Source organism: Carica papaya, chromosome 5, assembly GCF_054855325.1.
Source record: "Carica papaya isolate Zhongbai chromosome 5, ASM5485532v1, whole genome shotgun sequence".
Taxonomy (NCBI): domain Eukaryota; kingdom Viridiplantae; phylum Streptophyta; class Magnoliopsida; order Brassicales; family Caricaceae; genus Carica; species Carica papaya.
The window spans coordinates 18631096-18648879 of NC_142313.1; the positions used below are offsets into that span (position 1 = coordinate 18631096).

The window sequence follows — 17784 nt, forward strand, 5'->3', positions numbered from 1 at the left end:
TATGTTGCATTTGGAAACTACATATGGTCGTCTGGGTGTGTTGTTACAAAGAATCAGGTCTCTAGAAAACTTGAGAACAATGAATTTATATATACATATATAGGTATGCATGTATGTAGTTTTTTTAAAATTGTGGTTAATCGATTTTCTAGTGGATGTTACATGTCGTTATCGATTTCAGACGCGATCTCACTAGGTTTTAAATGATTAAGAGGAAACCATTTCCACCAAAAAACTGTTAAAAAGATCAAAAATTAAAAATATAAAATTAATTTATAAAATTTGATATTTATTATAATAATATTAATTTATCGTTATAATTAAGTCACAAATATTTTCTAATTGTTTTAGATGTTTATTTTATTTCTTATTTTTAATGAAAAAATTGAAATAATAAAATCATATTTTAATGTTTTAAAAAATAGTTCGAAAAAATAATTTTAATTAATTAGATTAATATAATAATAATAATAGATATAAATTTAAGTAATTAGTTAAAATTATTTTTTGAATTGTATTTTTAAATATTCAAAATATTTAACAATTTTAGTTTTTTTATACTAAAAATAAAAGAAAACTGAGCGTTTAAAATAAATAGAAAATATCGTGATTCAAATTGTAACAAAAAATACATTAGCACCTAAATTGTAACAACTATTAAACTTCGAAAATTAATATAGTAATTTGTTCAGAAATTAGTAATATTATGTGATGCAGAATCCGAGGTTTAAAGATTACATATAGAACCCCGCATATATTTATTATAGATAACTTAGAACCTTAAACAAATCATTCCTATCAAACCCACAACTAACCTGTAATTGAGAACTTGTGTGACTAGGGTGAAAGAAACAAGAATGAATAAATATCACAAGATAACTTGATAAATTAATTCAACTCTTGATGCAACAAAAAAAATAAGAATTCTCACTTGTCAAACTTCTATGAAAGGCAATAAAATTCATTCAATAATCAAAGTCTGTCATATTACATTGAAAATAAGATATTTATAGCCCAAAATACTTAAATTCTGCCAAAAAATCATAATTAGATATGTAGAAAAACGTGAACGAAATTTAATTATCTAGAAAATAATCTAAAAAAATATAGTATTAAATGACATAAGAAAATATGGTATTAAATGACACACTAAAACATGAATAGAATTTAATGATCTAAGAAATGACCAAAATAACCTTAAACATTCATTCTAAATTCTGTTTACACACTTGGACGAAATTATTGATTTTTTTTGGCTCATATGATTCTTCAAATAGTCCACACCTACTAAGTTCTTATTGTATCCATATTTGTACAAAGGCTTGAAATGTATATTTTAGCTTTTTGGTTTGAAATTTTGTGATTGGACCAATTGACATTGTAATATCTTCTTCATACTCCTCTTTAATATCTTTTGAACTCATGTCCGTATCATTCTCTTATTCGTAAAAAAGATTTGTCCTTGAATCTACATCTATATCAAAATGAGAAAGATAAAAAACGTTAAAAATGGCAGATTCAGAATACTCATTAAGGCGATCAAACCGATAAGCATTGTCATTGATTTTCTCCAACACTTGAAATGGTCTATCGCTTCTCAAATCTAACTTTGACTTTTTTTGTTTTGGAAATCTTTCCTTACGCATATGTTGTAACACCCAAATTTTTATTATTATTATTTTTAAATTATTTTAATTTATATTAGAATTTTAATTTAATTTATAAGATTTTAATTTAATTTAATTTAATTTAATAAAAATAAAATAATAATAATGATAAAATAGGGTAAAATTATTTTTTTGGATTTATTTGAAATTGATTTTGAGAAAAAGTGGTGAAAATTTGGATTCTGGGGGTATTTTTGAAAAAAAAAAACAGAAACCGAGGGTCAAAACGCAATTTAAGAAAGTTGTACCACGTCAGAAGCCCCCAGCCAACCAGAACACGCCGCGTGGCAAGGAAGCTAACGCGGGAGACCATGCGGGACGGAGCCACGTGAGCGATCCGCGTGCACGTGATCGAACGGTCCAGATCTCACGCATGCGGACGACCCAGATCTCACGCGCACGGACGGTCCAGATCTCACGTGTGCGGATGACCCAGATTGAATCACGCACGGACGACCCAGATCGTATCGCGATGGCAAAATCGGAGCCAAACCACTGGCCAATTGGCTGGAAAATACCGCCGAAATCCAACGGCGCCGCCGCAGCTTCTCTCAATTTTTGCCTCCGATGAGGCCTTTTCCGATTCCCGTTCAATGTAATTTTTACACCACTATGATCCCCGTCCTTTTCTCTACAGGTTGACTGGAGCAAAACATCAAATCGCGACTCGCGTCGGAGAAGCCGCCGCACCCGAGAGCTCTGCCGCCGGTAAGTCTCGATTTTTCGTAATTTTTTGGCCCACCGAGGGCTCTAGGGTTGTTTTATCGCAGGAACCAATGCAGGTTTTGCCAAATTCGGCCGAAAACGACCGAAAACGACCAACCCGAGGCGGATCGCCGTAGCGGGCGGCAGTGCCGTCGCCAGAGCACGGCGGAGCCGCCGTGCTGGAATTTTGATATTGGCTAAAAAGGGGCCCTAGGTCTGATTTGGAATTTTTTGGGACACGTGCAGGCACTGGTAGTACGTTTCAGTTTTCTGAAAAAAGTTCAGAGAATTTAGGGACAGCCCGTAGGCGCATTGTAGAGCTGATTTCAGACCCCGAAACAAGTAAGGATCTCTCACCCTATTCCCTATCACGACATTAAAGCCTAATAAATGATAAAACGGTATTTTATGACTTTATAGATATGTATAATTGATCGAGGTTGCCAATGGAGCCCGAACCTGATGTATTTTTCGGTCAGTTGTTGTTTAATTTATTTTTCAGATTTAAATGTAGTATAGTATTTGATGTATTTATTTTATGGTTTCATATGCATGAATCATGATTTCTTTTATTATGGTTTGAATTATGGTGAGCTCGATGTTGTGTTGTTTGTTTGGTGTTCATTATTGGTTTACGTGTTTATGTATGATTGGATAATTGAGACCAAGGAGAATGGAAAAAAGGTTATGTGAATTGATAAATGGATAATGTGGACAGCCTGACTAGATATCCTGGGAGATGGTGGACGGACCGGGTCCGTAGGAAACCTTACCGGGAACGTGGTATCTCATATCGGACGGGGTATGGAGACCTTATGTGTTTTGACGCCTATACCGGACGGGGTATGGGGACGGCCCGTTTCACCTTCATACCGGATAAGGTATTGAGGTTCATGGTTTTGGCGCCCATACCGGACGGGGTACGAGGACGGCCCTAGAATCAGGTTATTAATGTTAACGGTTCACGTGTAGCGGAGACCCCCTATGGATTCCCATGGATACTAGTAGGCTGGTAAAAGAGGAAATTTGTTGTCTGATTATTGAAGTGCAAAAGTATAACATGTGTTATGTTACAAAGTGTATATGATTTTATGATGGTTATAATGTTATTGTTTTCATATGTTATTTTCACGAATCTCACCGAGGTAAGTGGACAGTAAATGTTTTTATTATTAATAAATGAGTTTGTTATAAATTATGCTCAATTGGTCGTTTTTGTTTTCTACCAACCTTTACTTCTGTGGCAGTGAGATAGTGTGATGTCTTTACTGGGCTAGTGTAGCTCATTCCTTACTTAACCATTTCAGATCAGGAAGACGTGGTTCCCGAGCCCGTTCCGCAGGAAGACGGCGAGTTAGACACCTAAAGACTTTATAGTTCTATTTATAGTTTTTATTTCGTATTTCTTTTAATTAGCTTATTCTTTCATTTGATTACGTTTTTGGTTATTGTGTAAGGGATGTTAATCAGAATTTTTATTTCGCTTCCGCCTTTAGGATTTTTAATACATACATCTTCACTTAAATTTCCGGGGCCGTTACATATGTACCCAAACCTGATCTCCAGGTTCAAGTTTAATTTATTTTCGCCATTTATTACCCTTTTAAGTATAAACTTGGTTCTTTTTAATATGCTCACGTACCTTTTCATGGATCGCTTTAACCATTTCAACATTCTTTTTAATGTCTAAATTAGAAATTTCAATTAAAAGTAATGGTATTAAATCCAAAATAGTTCATGAATTAAAATCATACACAATTTCAAAAGGTTAAAAATCTGTAAAAGAATGAATAGTACGATTATATGCAAACTCAATGAACGCAAAAAATCTTCTCAAGCTTTTAAATTCTTACAATTAACAACACAGTAAAATTCTCAAAGTTCTGCTAACAATTTCAGTAGTAGAATATAATACTTTAGTTCCTAACTTACTCCACAAAGTTTTTCAAAATCAACTCAGGAATTTAACATCATGATCAGAAACAAAAATCTCAGGTACACCATGTAACCTTATTACTTATTTAAAGAACAGATCAACAATGTTGCATCATTGGTTTTGTGACATGCAATGAAATGTGCCATTTTATTAAACTTGTCATACTACAACAAATATGTTATCTTTACATTTTCTAGTTTTAGGCAAATCTAACATAAAATCTATAGAAATGTCAGTCTAAAGTTGAGTAGGAACTGGTAATAGAGTGTATAAACCATGTGGTTTGAACTTAGATTTAGCTTGTCTATATGTAATACAGGATGAACAGAGTTTCTCAACATTCCTACGTATGTCTGGCCAATAAAAATGCTAAGTCAGATCCAAAGTTTTATGCATACCAAAATGACCCATTAATCCCCCATTATGAGATTTACGAATAAGCAATTCACGCAATGAACATGTAGGCACACACAATTGTTTTCCACGAAATAAAAATCCATCATGCTTATAAAACTTATCAAATGCAGTATGTTCACAATCAGAATAAACATTGGAAAAATCAAAATTAGTAGCATGCATATCTTTGAGTTGTTCAAATCCTAACAACTTAGAATTAAGTGTAGAAATTAAAGCATACCTTCTAAATAATGCATCTACCATCACATTGTCTTTACCTTGCTTGTAATGAATCACATAGGGAAAAGTCTCAATGAACTCTATCCACTTTTTATGCCTTTTATTCAGCTTCCCTTGTCCCTTTAAGTGCTTAAGGGACTCATGATCAGTATGAATCACAAATTCATTTAAAAGTAGGTAATGCTGCTACATTTCCATGCACAAACTAAAGTATATAACTCATTGTCTTAAGTAGAATAGTTCAATGGTGCCTCATTTAACTTTTTGCTAAAGTACGCAATTGCGCATTTATCCTACATCAAAACAGTTCGAATACCTATTCTAGAAGCATCACATTCAATTTAAAATTTTTTAGAAAAATATGGTAAACAAAGAACATATGTAAAACATAATTTATCTTTTAAAGTCTTGAATGCATGCTCTTGCTTCTTTCCCCATTTGGATCCAATCTTCTTTTTAACTACTACAGTTAAGAGAGCAACATTAGTTGAGAAATCTTTCACAAATCTCTTGTAAAAACTAGCCAGCTCGTGAAAACTCCTTATATCAGACATAGTCCTAGGTGTTGGTCATTCTTGTATAGCTTTCACTTTGTCATTATCGACCTCAACTCCCTTTGTACTAACAACAAAAACTAAAAACACAATTTGATCGAGGCAAAAAGTACACTTCTGTAAGTTAACAAACAATTATTCATCTCTTAAAACTTCTAGAACAATCATAACATGTATAAGATGATCATCCAAAAACTTGTTATAAATCAGAATATCATCAAAATGAACCACAATAAATTTTATAAAAAATTCACGCAAGACATGAATAATTAACCTTATGAATGTACTAGGTGCATTAGTTAAATTAAATAGTATAACCATCCACTCATACAAATCATATTTAATTTTAAATACAGTCTTCCATTCATCACCTAGTTTTATGCGAATATGGTGATATCTACTTTTTAAATCAATCTTTGTAAAAATGCATGCACCATGCAATTTATCATACATATCATCTAATTTAGGAATATGATAACGATACTTTACAGTGATTTTATTGACTGTACGATAGTCCACACACATCCTTCATGATCCATCTTTCTTAGGAACTAGCAACATAAGAACTGCACATGGACTCATATTTTCCCTTACTTTTTTACCAAGAGTTCATCCACTTGCCTTTGGAGTTCTTTTGTTTTATTTTGATTACTCCTATATACTGGTCTATTAAGAATTACAGAACCAGGAATGAAATTAATTTGATGCTCAATACCCCTTTGAGATAGTAATTTATTTATCATTTCATCAGGAAACACATTTTCAAATTCTTACAACAAAAAAAACAAACATACTAGGCAAATTTGGATTAAGGTTAGATTTAGAAAAATAAACCTCTCTAAACCTAAGTACTATCAAAGCTCTATTGTTTGCATAAGCACTCCATAATTCCTTTGCCTTTGAATACAACCCAGTTTGTTTTCACTATTTTCTTCTCTCATTATACTTTTCTCTCTTGCACTTCCCTTTTTCTTTTTCTCATTAGTGTAATCACTCACCAATGTGTTGTTATTTTTTTTCAGCCTTTTTTTTCTCATTTCTTTTAGTTCCCTCATTACCCAAATCCCCATTAGAAGCTTGTGTTATCTTCATTTGATCTTTTTATGCTTTTCAATGAGATAATGGTGCAAGTGTAAAAACTCTACCATTCAAAGTAAGTGAATACTTATTTGTGTACCCATCATGTATGACTCTTTTATCAAACTACCTAGGTCACCCTAACAACAAGTGACAAGTTTGCATGGGTACTACACCACATAATACTTAATCAATATATCTCCCAATGGAGAATGAAACTACAACTTGTTTAATCACCTTCACTTCTCCACAATCATTCAACAATTATAGGTAGTAGGGTCTTGGGTATTTTTTACATTTCAAGCCCAACTTTTCCACCAAAGTAGTACTAGCCACATTTGCACAACTCACTCCATCAATGATCACAACACAAACCTTTCTACTTATAAGGCATATTGTATGAAACACATTTTTCCTTTATTTAAACCTTATTCTTTAACTTGCATATTAAGAGCTTGCCTAATAATCAATTATTCTCCACAGGTAGCATACTCAACATCATCATCACAATCTTCTAAAGGTGATTTATTATCACAATTAGAATCAGATTCAGAGTTAACATCTTCATTATACCTAATAACATGACCACCTTATTTGAACATTATGAAGCAATATGCCCCACTCTTAAATATACGAAATATTTAATATTTTTTATGTTTATTAGTAGATGTGGATTCAGAAGTACCTTTAATAGATTATGAGGTACCTTTATCTTTACCGTTGTTGAAATTTGTACCTTTCTCCTTAGAACCAAAACTCTTCTCCTTGGCCTTCTTCTCTTTCTTAGGCTACTTTGAATTTCAATTGCTATTAGAACCAAAATATGACCTTCTTATCCTTTTTTTTTTTAATTATCTCTCTACTTTCATGGTCATATTAACTATCTCTTCTAACTCAACATAGTGATGTAATTCAACTATATCAATAATTTTTCTATTCAAGCACTTAAAAATCGTGCCATGTTTGTTTCTCTATCCTCCTTGATATTTACTTGAATAATGACTATCTCCATTTACTTGTGATAATCTTTAACTTGTTTAGACCCTTGAGTGAGCCTTTATAATTTTTAATATAGATGAGTAGTTGATCCAACCAAACCAAAGCATAATCAGTAAATTCAACGGTTGTCAACTTCGCCTTCTTATCCTCTGTAGTTATGGCATTCAAATATCAACTTAACTTTTCACTCTTATTTTAGATAAGTTTTAGCATCATTTCTACTTTGAAGAGAAAGAATCTTCATCTTGATAGAATTAATGCTGTTGTCCTCCTTTCGGGTCTTCTTTATACTATTGACTCTTCACTATCTTCATTTACTTCTCTTTTTATTTCATCATCATTCAACATATTTTCTCTTCTCCGATTCTGCCTCCTTGGATTAGGATCACCTTATGGGCCTCGAAGGCTATTTGTATCACCTTTTATGTTATTTATGTCCCTATTATGCTTCTGAAATTGCCTTTGCATTGTTTCTAACATAAAAGTTATGTCATTCATAGTTATTTCACACTCCTTACTTACAGAATTTGACATGATGTAAAACTTGTAAGAAAGATTTAAGTGAAGAAAATTCTTCACAACACTCCCTAATGTGTTTCAGTCTTGAACAGATTTGTGACTTCTTTCGTGTTTCCACTCAGGATTTTGGCTTTTATCCTCTTCTACGCTCATACCCTCAAGCCTTTTAGCACTTTATTCTCTTCTTCAAGTTGTACTTCAGAATTAAAAATAACTCAATTAAAGTAAACAAGTAGTTGTTTATCTGACACTTCAAGGAATCCTAATGAATGAGAAGGTAAATAATTAATACTCGATGCAAATTAGATAAACAAGAACAAAATTTAAATACATAGATTAAGGTGAGTGTGTTTTTTAAATTAATTAAAGTAACTATGATGCAAGTAAGTACTTTTAATGTAATAGAAATAAGATTTATATAAAGAAACGAAACTAAGAATGCAAGAAAACAATTCTGGACTCATGATAATATAATTTAGATCACTCCCATTGAGAAATCTAAATATATAAACTTATAATATATTCCCAGTATAAGCTATACTCTAGAAAATAAAAACTATGCTATTGTGAGGTAGTATATGTGAAATGGATGCATTTTAATTAAGATGGACAAAATTAAAAGTTCAACGAACACACCTGATGCTCAAAAAAATCGATAAGTTTGAATTAATAATAGAAGCCCATTATGATATTTCTTTTCTTTTTTTTGTCTCTTTGTTTTTTTTACTTTTCTTTTGATTTTCTTTGTAAAATTTGGCTAACAAGAACAAAATATGAAAAGACAAATAACACATGATTGATGAATAAAAATAAGGTCCAACTAGAATTAAGAATAATAAAGATAGAAGTTTAATAGTCTAAACAAACAAGAATAAGAAGATAAACTTAGATAAATCAAACACAATTGATACCTAAATATTTATCCAAGACTAAAATCTAATACCAAACTGATGTGGAACCCAAGGATCAAAGATTACATCTGCAACCCCACATATATATTTAATATAGATAACTCAGATTCCTAAACAAATCCTTCATACCAAACCCACAACTAACCTGTAATTGAGAAATTGAGTGATTGAGTGATTGATATAAAAGAAACAAGAATGAATAAATACTACAAGATAACTTGATAAGTTAATTAAATTTTTGATGCAACAAGAAGAATAAGAATTCTCACTTGTTAAAGTTCTATGAAAGGCAATGAAATTCATTCAATAATCAAAATCTGCCATATTACATTGAAAATAAGATATTTATAGTATAAAACACTTATATTCTACCAAAGGATCATAATTAGATAACTTAGAAAAATATGAATAGAATTTAATTACCTAGGAAATGATTTAGGAAAATATGATATTAAATAAAATAGGAAAACATGATATTAAATAATTTAGGAAAATACGATATTAAATGACATAGAGAAACATGATATTAAATGATATAGGAAAATATGAATAGAATTTAATTATCTATGAAATGACCAAAATGATCTTAAAAATTCAGTCTAAATTACACCCACATACTTGGAGGAAATTAATGATTTTTTTTTGGCTCATTTGATTTTTTAAACAGTCCACATGTGCTAAGTTCTTGTTGTATCCATATTGTACAAAGTCTTGAAATGTATGTATTTACTTTTTGGCTTGAAATCTTGTGATTGGATCTGCTGACATTGTAATCTCTTCTTCATGCTTCTCTTTAATATCTTTTAAACTCATGTCCGCATCATACCTTAAAATTATAGTTTAAACCATATGATAAAATATCTAAACTATTAAATTGGTTCATAAATAGAATTATGAAGAAATCAATCTTTTTACTGAGGTTTTAATTTAATTCAACATGTAAAAGATTGACTTTTAAAAAAAAAAATATGTAAAGAATTCAATTTGTTAGTGGAAGATATTGCTTATATATGGAATCATTTTAGTTGTTTTAGTTTTGTTTAATGCTTAGAAATTATAATTAGATAACTTATGGTTATGGTAAAGTTACAACACCAGCTAACACATGATCTTTATTTGATTGAATTTATTGTCTATTTTAATTTAATTTGTTAAATATATATTATTTTACCGCATCAAGAAAATGTTAGTAAAGTTAGTGCATTAGTAGAAAAGTTAGCGAACGAGATTGTATGCCTTTGATAATCATGATTTGTATAAAAAAAAAATGTATAGATTTGAATTAAAAGTATAAAATATAGAAAATAATTTTTTTTTTATTTTTATTAATTTTTAATAAACAAAATTAAAAAAAAAAATATTTCAATAATGTAAATTTAATTAGCATTCAATGGAGTCCGGCTTAATTTTAAAATGATAAACGCCCTATCCAAAAAATGAGGAAGTTTTGATAATTGACAGTGGGGATGAATCTCCATGGGTCCCATTAATGGTGCCCAAATTTTTGTAACAAAATCTCATTTTATCAAATTCATTCCTTTGTACATCCACTTCTGATTTTACGATGTCTGTCTTTTATTGAGTACATTATTCTCTCTTTCCTTTCTGCAATCTATGTTTCTTCTTTTCAAATGTTTCTCAACATTATTTATATCAGAGCTAGGTCTGAGGGAGTCTTCCACTAAGTTTTGTGAGAGCTTTTTGACAGGACGAGTGATCTTGGCGGAATCAAAACGCTAAACAATCCAAGCTAAAAATTCTTCGTCTATCCGAATCCGAATAATAATAGACGTGAAATTTCACAACCGGAGGCAGATAATGCAAGTGGTGCGTTACGAAAATAGAAGATAAAAGGAGACAAAGCAATATTCATTTTGAAGACTACAATAAAAAAAATATTAATATTCAAAATGTAGTTAACTTTTTTTATGTTAAAAAATGAAAGAAAATTAATTTGTTTAGAAATTAATTATGCCATATCTTAAGGTTATAGTTTAAACCAAATTAGAAAATACCTAAACTACTAATCAGATTCATAAACATATTGACATTTATAAACAAATCAATCTTTTTACCGAGTTTTCATTTAATTCAACATGTATAAGATTCAATTTGTTGCTTATATACGGAATCGTTTTAATTGTTTTTCATTTTGTTCAGTACTTATAAATTGTAATTAGATAACTTACAGCCTAAGTAATCAAATCTTATGAATAACTGAAACATATTTGATTATTGTTCAAGAAATTCCTGAATTTTTGGCCTCCATGCTCTTTTGGTACACACATATAGAGCGTTAATAAACAAGGTACTACGTATCCCTTATATTTCCGTAATCGGTTTTATTAAAGGGAATTCCCTTTTGCTCCTTGCAATTTCTCACCAGTTTGAAACTCATCAAATTGGCTTATCGGTTCAAGATTTGTCTGGAGATATTTGTCTGTTCCGTTACGATAAGCAATTCATACAGTTTCCTCTGTCTTGAAAGATTCTGCGGCTATAATAAGGTCATATTATTTTATTTTTTGAAATAAGTGGCTATAATAAGCTCATATACACCTAATATTAATACATATATCCAATATCTGGATAAAACCAGTGCACAAGGTTTACACAAATCACCATCAAATAAGTTGTTCAGATAGTTTCCTTCTGCGACACCACCCAGCAACACAAACTTCCCACATCTTTTTGTATTCAACGAACCATTAAGTGAAGACAATTAAGTTGTTCGTTGCATTATAAAATAAATCTCATGACATAGCACTAGATCCGGGGGCAGGGGTGTCTCTCATTGCGCTTGCAGGAAGGTAACTAACACCAGTTTGACCATGATTCATAAGAACTTGGAATTCTCCTGTTTTAAGTGACTTATTTTGAATGAAGATTGGTCTTCTAAGTTGTGTATATGCACAATAGTCTACTTCATATACAGTCACGTCCTTCAAGAATGCAGAAACTGCAGCCCCAACTCCTTCCCCTGCATTTCAATTTGAGGGTTAGATCTTAACAACTTCACTTGGATTTGAGGTGCTGAATGGAATAGAAAAACAATTCATATACCTTCCTCTAACCACACAAAGGCAACATATTACAAAGAGAAAGTGACTAGCTTAACTAGTCACTTGTAGCGTGCAAAAACCTTGATAACATCATGCTAATATACAGGTGGAGAGGGATAAGATTAAGGCCCCAGAAAAAGAGTAACCGTCCATTTGGTAAGCACAATGGATATATATGGGCTGCCTGGGAGGAGCAATCATCTAAAACATTATAGTAAATAAAAGACTTGTACAAAAGACAGCTTTGGGAAAAATTAGGGGTTAGGTTGTTTAGGTTATCTTGTTATTGTTTGAGTGTAATTAAATTATTGGTCCTAAAAGTTAAGATTTTATAGGTTAGATTGAGTATATGCTTGTTAGAAGTAATCTGGAAAAATCTTAATTGATTTTCTAGTCTTAATAGGAGCAAAGTTAGAAGCCTATAAATTTTACCCTTAGGAGTCTGTAAATATTTTATGTAAACACTAAGAAAGTCAGATTATTATGGGTTTAAGTTAGTTAGGAAAATGATTTTTCTCCCTATCTTCCTTGGCTTTTGGATCAGATGATTGAAGCCTTTTTTAAAAACTCTCTCTATTTTGACTGTACAAAGTTATCGCATACAAAACTAGTATATGACTGTACTAATGTTACCGAATCCTTCAATTCTTTTTTGTTAGGAAAAGATTACAGATGCCTAATCAATGTTAGCGTAACCAAAAGATATAGTTTTAACCAAGAGATACTTCAATGGCATGCCAAAGGAGAAAACAACATTATTTTACTTCGGATACCAATTCTCAATCTGTTGGTGAAGCTTTTGCGGTTTCAACCAAAATTTGCTCAATCATGGCATTCCCAGAGGTTATCTGTCCAGCACTTCCTTACAAATGCTTGGGATTAAATCACAATGGGTGCATACACTCAAGAAAACCAGAACAGGTTAACACTAAGTGTCAAGGTAAGATAAGATATCAGCAAGAAGAGTCGTATGTTTTATTTGCTTAGGAGAATTATCCTCTCTATTTTCCTGGGTTTTTTTTACAGATTATTAAAGTCTTTCCTTAAATGTGCAACCCTACTGCCTATTCTCTCTCAAAATTTCTCTCTACTATTGCTGCATCGCCTCCCCAATGAAACACTGGATGAATTCTACTTGTTTATTGCCAAAAGAATGTATATATATGCTTGAAGGGAAGTTACATTAACCAAAAGCTAATGTATAGTTACACTTACCATGTGTCACTAGCAGCAAGTTCTCTGTGGGGTATTTATCAGCAAGTTTCTTAATGACATTCACATATCTAGCCCTAGCACCCATCACTGTCTCTTCCCACTTCGGCAACTGAACGATCCTCATGCACAAAATTGATATATTAGGCTTTCTATATATACTCCCAACTTGTAGTAAATGCTAATGCATTACCATCCCCATGCAGAGGACTTATATATATCCTATATATACGTATATATGCATAAGACTTTCTGTTCAAAACACAACAACTTCTAGTAAATGTCAGGCAAATATATGGGATGCATGATTGATGATCATTACCTCCTTATACACTGGTTCTACAGTGTCATCTACCAACCCAGCCGGCTGCAGAGCTTCAAGCTCCGAGATACTGAAACCAAAATCCCCATTCTTAGGTGCCAAATCAGGTCTAATAGCTTCCCTGTTCAACATCTCACATAATCCATACTCGATAGATACCTATAAAGAAAACAAATCAGAAATTGGATCCAGGGGCTTAACCAATTGGAGAAAAACCTAATTCAATTGATATCAAACTAAATAAACCAACCACCATGAATTAACAAAGAAATATTGAACTTGTAACATAGCAAGATGGAATAGCATGCTATCAAAACCGTATCTCCAGATCAAGTCGATAAATAATGAAACCTTGAGTTTGGATGGATCAATAGAAAGGACGTCGGTGGAGGACATGGCATTGGCGTCGTCATCAATGGCGCAGAGCGCAGCAATGACTTGCGAGGCGGTCTGTATGCAGCGAATGAAAGGGGAGACGAAGACTCGGTGGATTGGAGGCCTGATCTGAGCTCGGAGTTTATGGCCAGTGCGGAAGGCTCGGACCAGACCGTCGTCAATCAAGGGTGGGTCCCAGGGCCTGGTCGCCGTCGACACCCAGAGCGGCTCGAAGTTGTCGATGCGGTCACCATGACGCATTACGACGACGTTTTGGTAGTAAACATCATCGTCCATGGTTTCTGCTCTCTGTTAATTTGCAGAACTCCAGTCAACGGCTTAAGATAACACAAAACTCTTTTAGGCCTTTGACAAGTAATTTGATTCGGAATTTCCTGCTAAAAAAATTGAAATGGATTTATCATTTTGATCATGTATATTTTTACTTTATTATTATTATTATTTTTTTTCTAAAAAAACTTCCAAACATTTAACGCAACATTTAGTATTTGTATGTACTTAAAAATATTGTTATATAATATAATATAATATAATATAGTATATATAATTGGATTAATGAACTATTATCAAACTATTGAATGTATATGTATTAAATTGAATAAATACTTAATCGTTTAAATAACCACTCTCATTTTGCCCATGATTTTTGTTTTCAAATTTAGGTTAATAAGGGTAATATCTAATATTTATTCACAAAATTTATATTATAAATTAAAGATATAAGAATCTAATGGTTATAGAAAATATTTTTATATTACTTCAATATTCTTGTTAATATTATACTTTTGTTTGATGGATATTTGAATGTTATTAATGAACATTCATGACTGATTTAATATTTTCCGATTATCATATGGAAAGATTTAACCCAATATTTGTTTATGATATCTTATTGTATTCGAACAAAATATGTCATATATACGTAAACTTTTTTTTTAAAAGTAAAAAATAATATTTGAGTGTGTGAATTAAAAGAAGTGAATAGTTTTTCAAATTGAGAAATAATAAAAAAATAAGATAGAGATTTATTCTTTAAATAAATGTTGAGTGGCACTTAATTGTGTAAAAATATAAGAGTCGAGTTCATAACACGCTTATAATTTGTAAGTTATTTTAATTATTAATATAAAATCAAAATTTAAGAAGAAGTTATTTTTATATCAACTATTCTACTAAGAATAAAAAAACATTATAAGATTAATCATTAATCCAAAAAAAAATAAATGAAGTAACATAATTATTTTCAAAAAATTATTTAAGTTTGAGGTAAAATAAATAAATAATTAGAAATAGTTCTTAATGTACCAGTAAGAGGCCGGAGGAGAAGAAATGACTACGTGCATGGATCTGATGAGAACTTCACGACCTCCACCAATTTGGATAGTATCATCTTGGCACTAGAATTCTAGATAGCTCATGATAGGAATGCCTTGGACTGACCACAAGTATTGGTGTTCGTGGCCCTAATGTAGTGTGGTTGGCCTTTTTATTGATTAGTTCGAGTTTAATATGGATGGCTCAGTCTAAGGTGACCCAATAGGTGTAACATTTCAGATACTTGGTGGGATATAAGGGTGTTTGATAATAAAAACAGATACAAGTGCAATAAAAATATATATACAGTAGAAATTAGAAATTCCTTACAATCAAAATATAGGATGGATGTTTATACAACTAGGACCATCTAAGGGTCATCAAATAAATACACACAAAAAAGTTACTTAATTACAAAAATATTATCTATAAGAGTGCAGACAAAATAAGCATTCGTAAATACTCTAGAGATCCAAAGAGGGGTCGAAGTAAGATTCGAGTGGCAACACTACGGTCGCTCATCACTATCATCATTTGGGAGGTCCCAACATGGAAAGAGTGAGTTCCATGAAACTCAGTAAGAAAAATAGTATTAAAATTATACTGGTAAGATTTTAAAAGTTATTACCCTTAAATAAACATGTTTATCCAATAAATAACATACCTTAGAGGTCCATTGCGGAATGATAGATTTAAACATTTAGAAAAAATATTTGCTCTTTTAAGAAAATTCTTTAAAAGTATCAAACATAACAACAATTCGTAGAGACAGATAAAAAATAGAAAGTTATTATCAAACAGAGAAAAATCCTATGAAGAATAGGCAGAATCATGTTTTCAGTTAAAAACATAAGAAATAACAGTATATTTACGTCTTTTACTATTTTTTCGAACGAAATCGTTCCGACATATGTTTACTGAGGGCAAAAAGGATTTTCAACTACCACTGTGAATGACACCAGATCATATCATATCAGCAGGTTTCAGTGTGCCAAGGCTTAGCACGTTTCAGTATGCTAAACTAATATAAGGGTGGGATCTATGACCATGGTCGTAGGCCACCACTATGGTCCCTGCCTACAGTTTCACATATCTATTCTCATTAAAGGGAACATTTGTCATTCACAGAGAGCAGTTCACCAACAGATTTAGATTTAGAGATAGAAGCAAAATAGAGATGGAAATAGAAACAGAAATAATAACCCCTCAGAGATAATAACCTAACGAATTTTTAAGTATTTCCCCTTTCTCTTACTTCATGTTAATCCACAAATCCTCATATACTGAACTAGTGAGTTCTTTAAACTTATTTCGACACAAGACCCATCACAAATAGATTCCAACAAACATAAAATAGATCGGCACAATGTAATACAATAATACACATGCTTTTAAAATCAGATAAAATAGTAAACAATATCATGCACCATTATAGATCAGTTAATTTATCTAAAAAGAGCACTTAGAGGTATAAACAGAAATACAAGATCTCTTACCAACACTCGACGAAAAACTATATTCCTAGAAGTGGATAAGAAGGGTGTTTTGCGTCTAGAACTCCTTTGGTGACTCCTATGAATGTTTCTCTTGCTTTAGAACTCCACTTTCTCTCTCTAAAATGGATGTAAGAAGAAAGGAAGATGGAAGTGGGTGAAAAATGAGGGGGAGTGGCCTAATTTATAATTTTTGGGAATCATCAGATGTGAGCCACGTGGCACACATCACAACCGTCCATGTGGCAGTAAGGGAGAGGCTGCCATAGTGGGACCACCCACATGGAAGGGGGTGTCATGCTCTATCGACGCACAGGGCATGGGCGCGCTGTATGCGTAGGCGCTAGCGTGCGCACCTGCGCATACAATGTCACGCAGGCTCACGTTCGCAAGAGTTTTCCCGTGCATCCAAGGATTTTTCCACACCCAGGAGATTTTTTCCCCGTCTTCCGCTTTTCTAATTTTTCACCATTTTTCTCTATATTTCTTGAAAATACCGAAATACCTCGTATACATATTTTAAAAATTATTTAAAATAAGAGTTAGTTTTAAAAGCATGCATTAATAAAATATGCACAAAATATTAAATATAAGCGGCCTTAAGGCCAAAATGGAGTTTCCAACACCACATTTAAGTGTAGAGACCTTGGGGTGTTTCATTCTCCCCACCTTAAATAAATTTGATCCTCTAAATTTGTAGTTTTCTTTAAAACAATTCAAGAAACTTCTCTCGTATCTCTTCCTCAAGTTTCCATGTCGCTTCCTCTGGTGTGTGATGTCGCCATACCAACTTGACCATTAAGATCCTTTTATTGCATAAAATCTTCTCTATTCGATCGATAATCTCTGTCGAGTACTCCACGTAGGTCATGTTTGAGTTAACGAGAATATAATGATATAAAATGATGTGAGAAAGGTCAGGATGATACATTTTTTAAGCATCGAGATGTGAAAAATATCATGAATTTTGTGAAATTATGG

The 17784-nt window shown here is 32.1% G+C and overlaps 1 protein-coding gene across 1 annotated transcript; it reads right to left on the bottom strand.

The window, feature by feature from the left end:
* Nucleotides 1-11502: 11502 nt before the first annotated feature.
* LOC110810756 (uncharacterized) lies at nucleotides 11503-14375 on the bottom strand. The gene is made up of 4 exons (XM_022037037.2): nucleotides 13952-14375; nucleotides 13601-13759; nucleotides 13282-13390; nucleotides 11503-11984 (listed from the first exon to the last, which is right to left on the bottom strand). Exons 1-4 carry the CDS (start codon nucleotides 14270-14272, stop codon nucleotides 11758-11760), a joined length of 816 nt encoding a protein of 271 aa, XP_021892729.1. The 5' UTR covers nucleotides 14273-14375; the 3' UTR covers nucleotides 11503-11757.
* Between the last annotated feature and the right edge of the window lie 3409 nt (nucleotides 14376-17784).

Coding starts and splice junctions, on each gene's coding strand:
- LOC110810756 (XM_022037037.2), bottom strand. CDS start 14,272: ATGGACGATGATGTTTACTACCAAAACGTCGTCGTAATGCGTCATGGT. Junction 13,760..13,951: donor TTGATCCATCCAAACTCAAG/GTTTCATTATTT, acceptor TTTTCTTTATAG/GTATCTATCGAGTATGGATT. Junction 11,985..13,281: donor CTTGCTGCTAGTGACACATG/GTAAGTGTAACT, acceptor ATTGAAATGCAG/GGGAAGGAGTTGGGGCTGCA.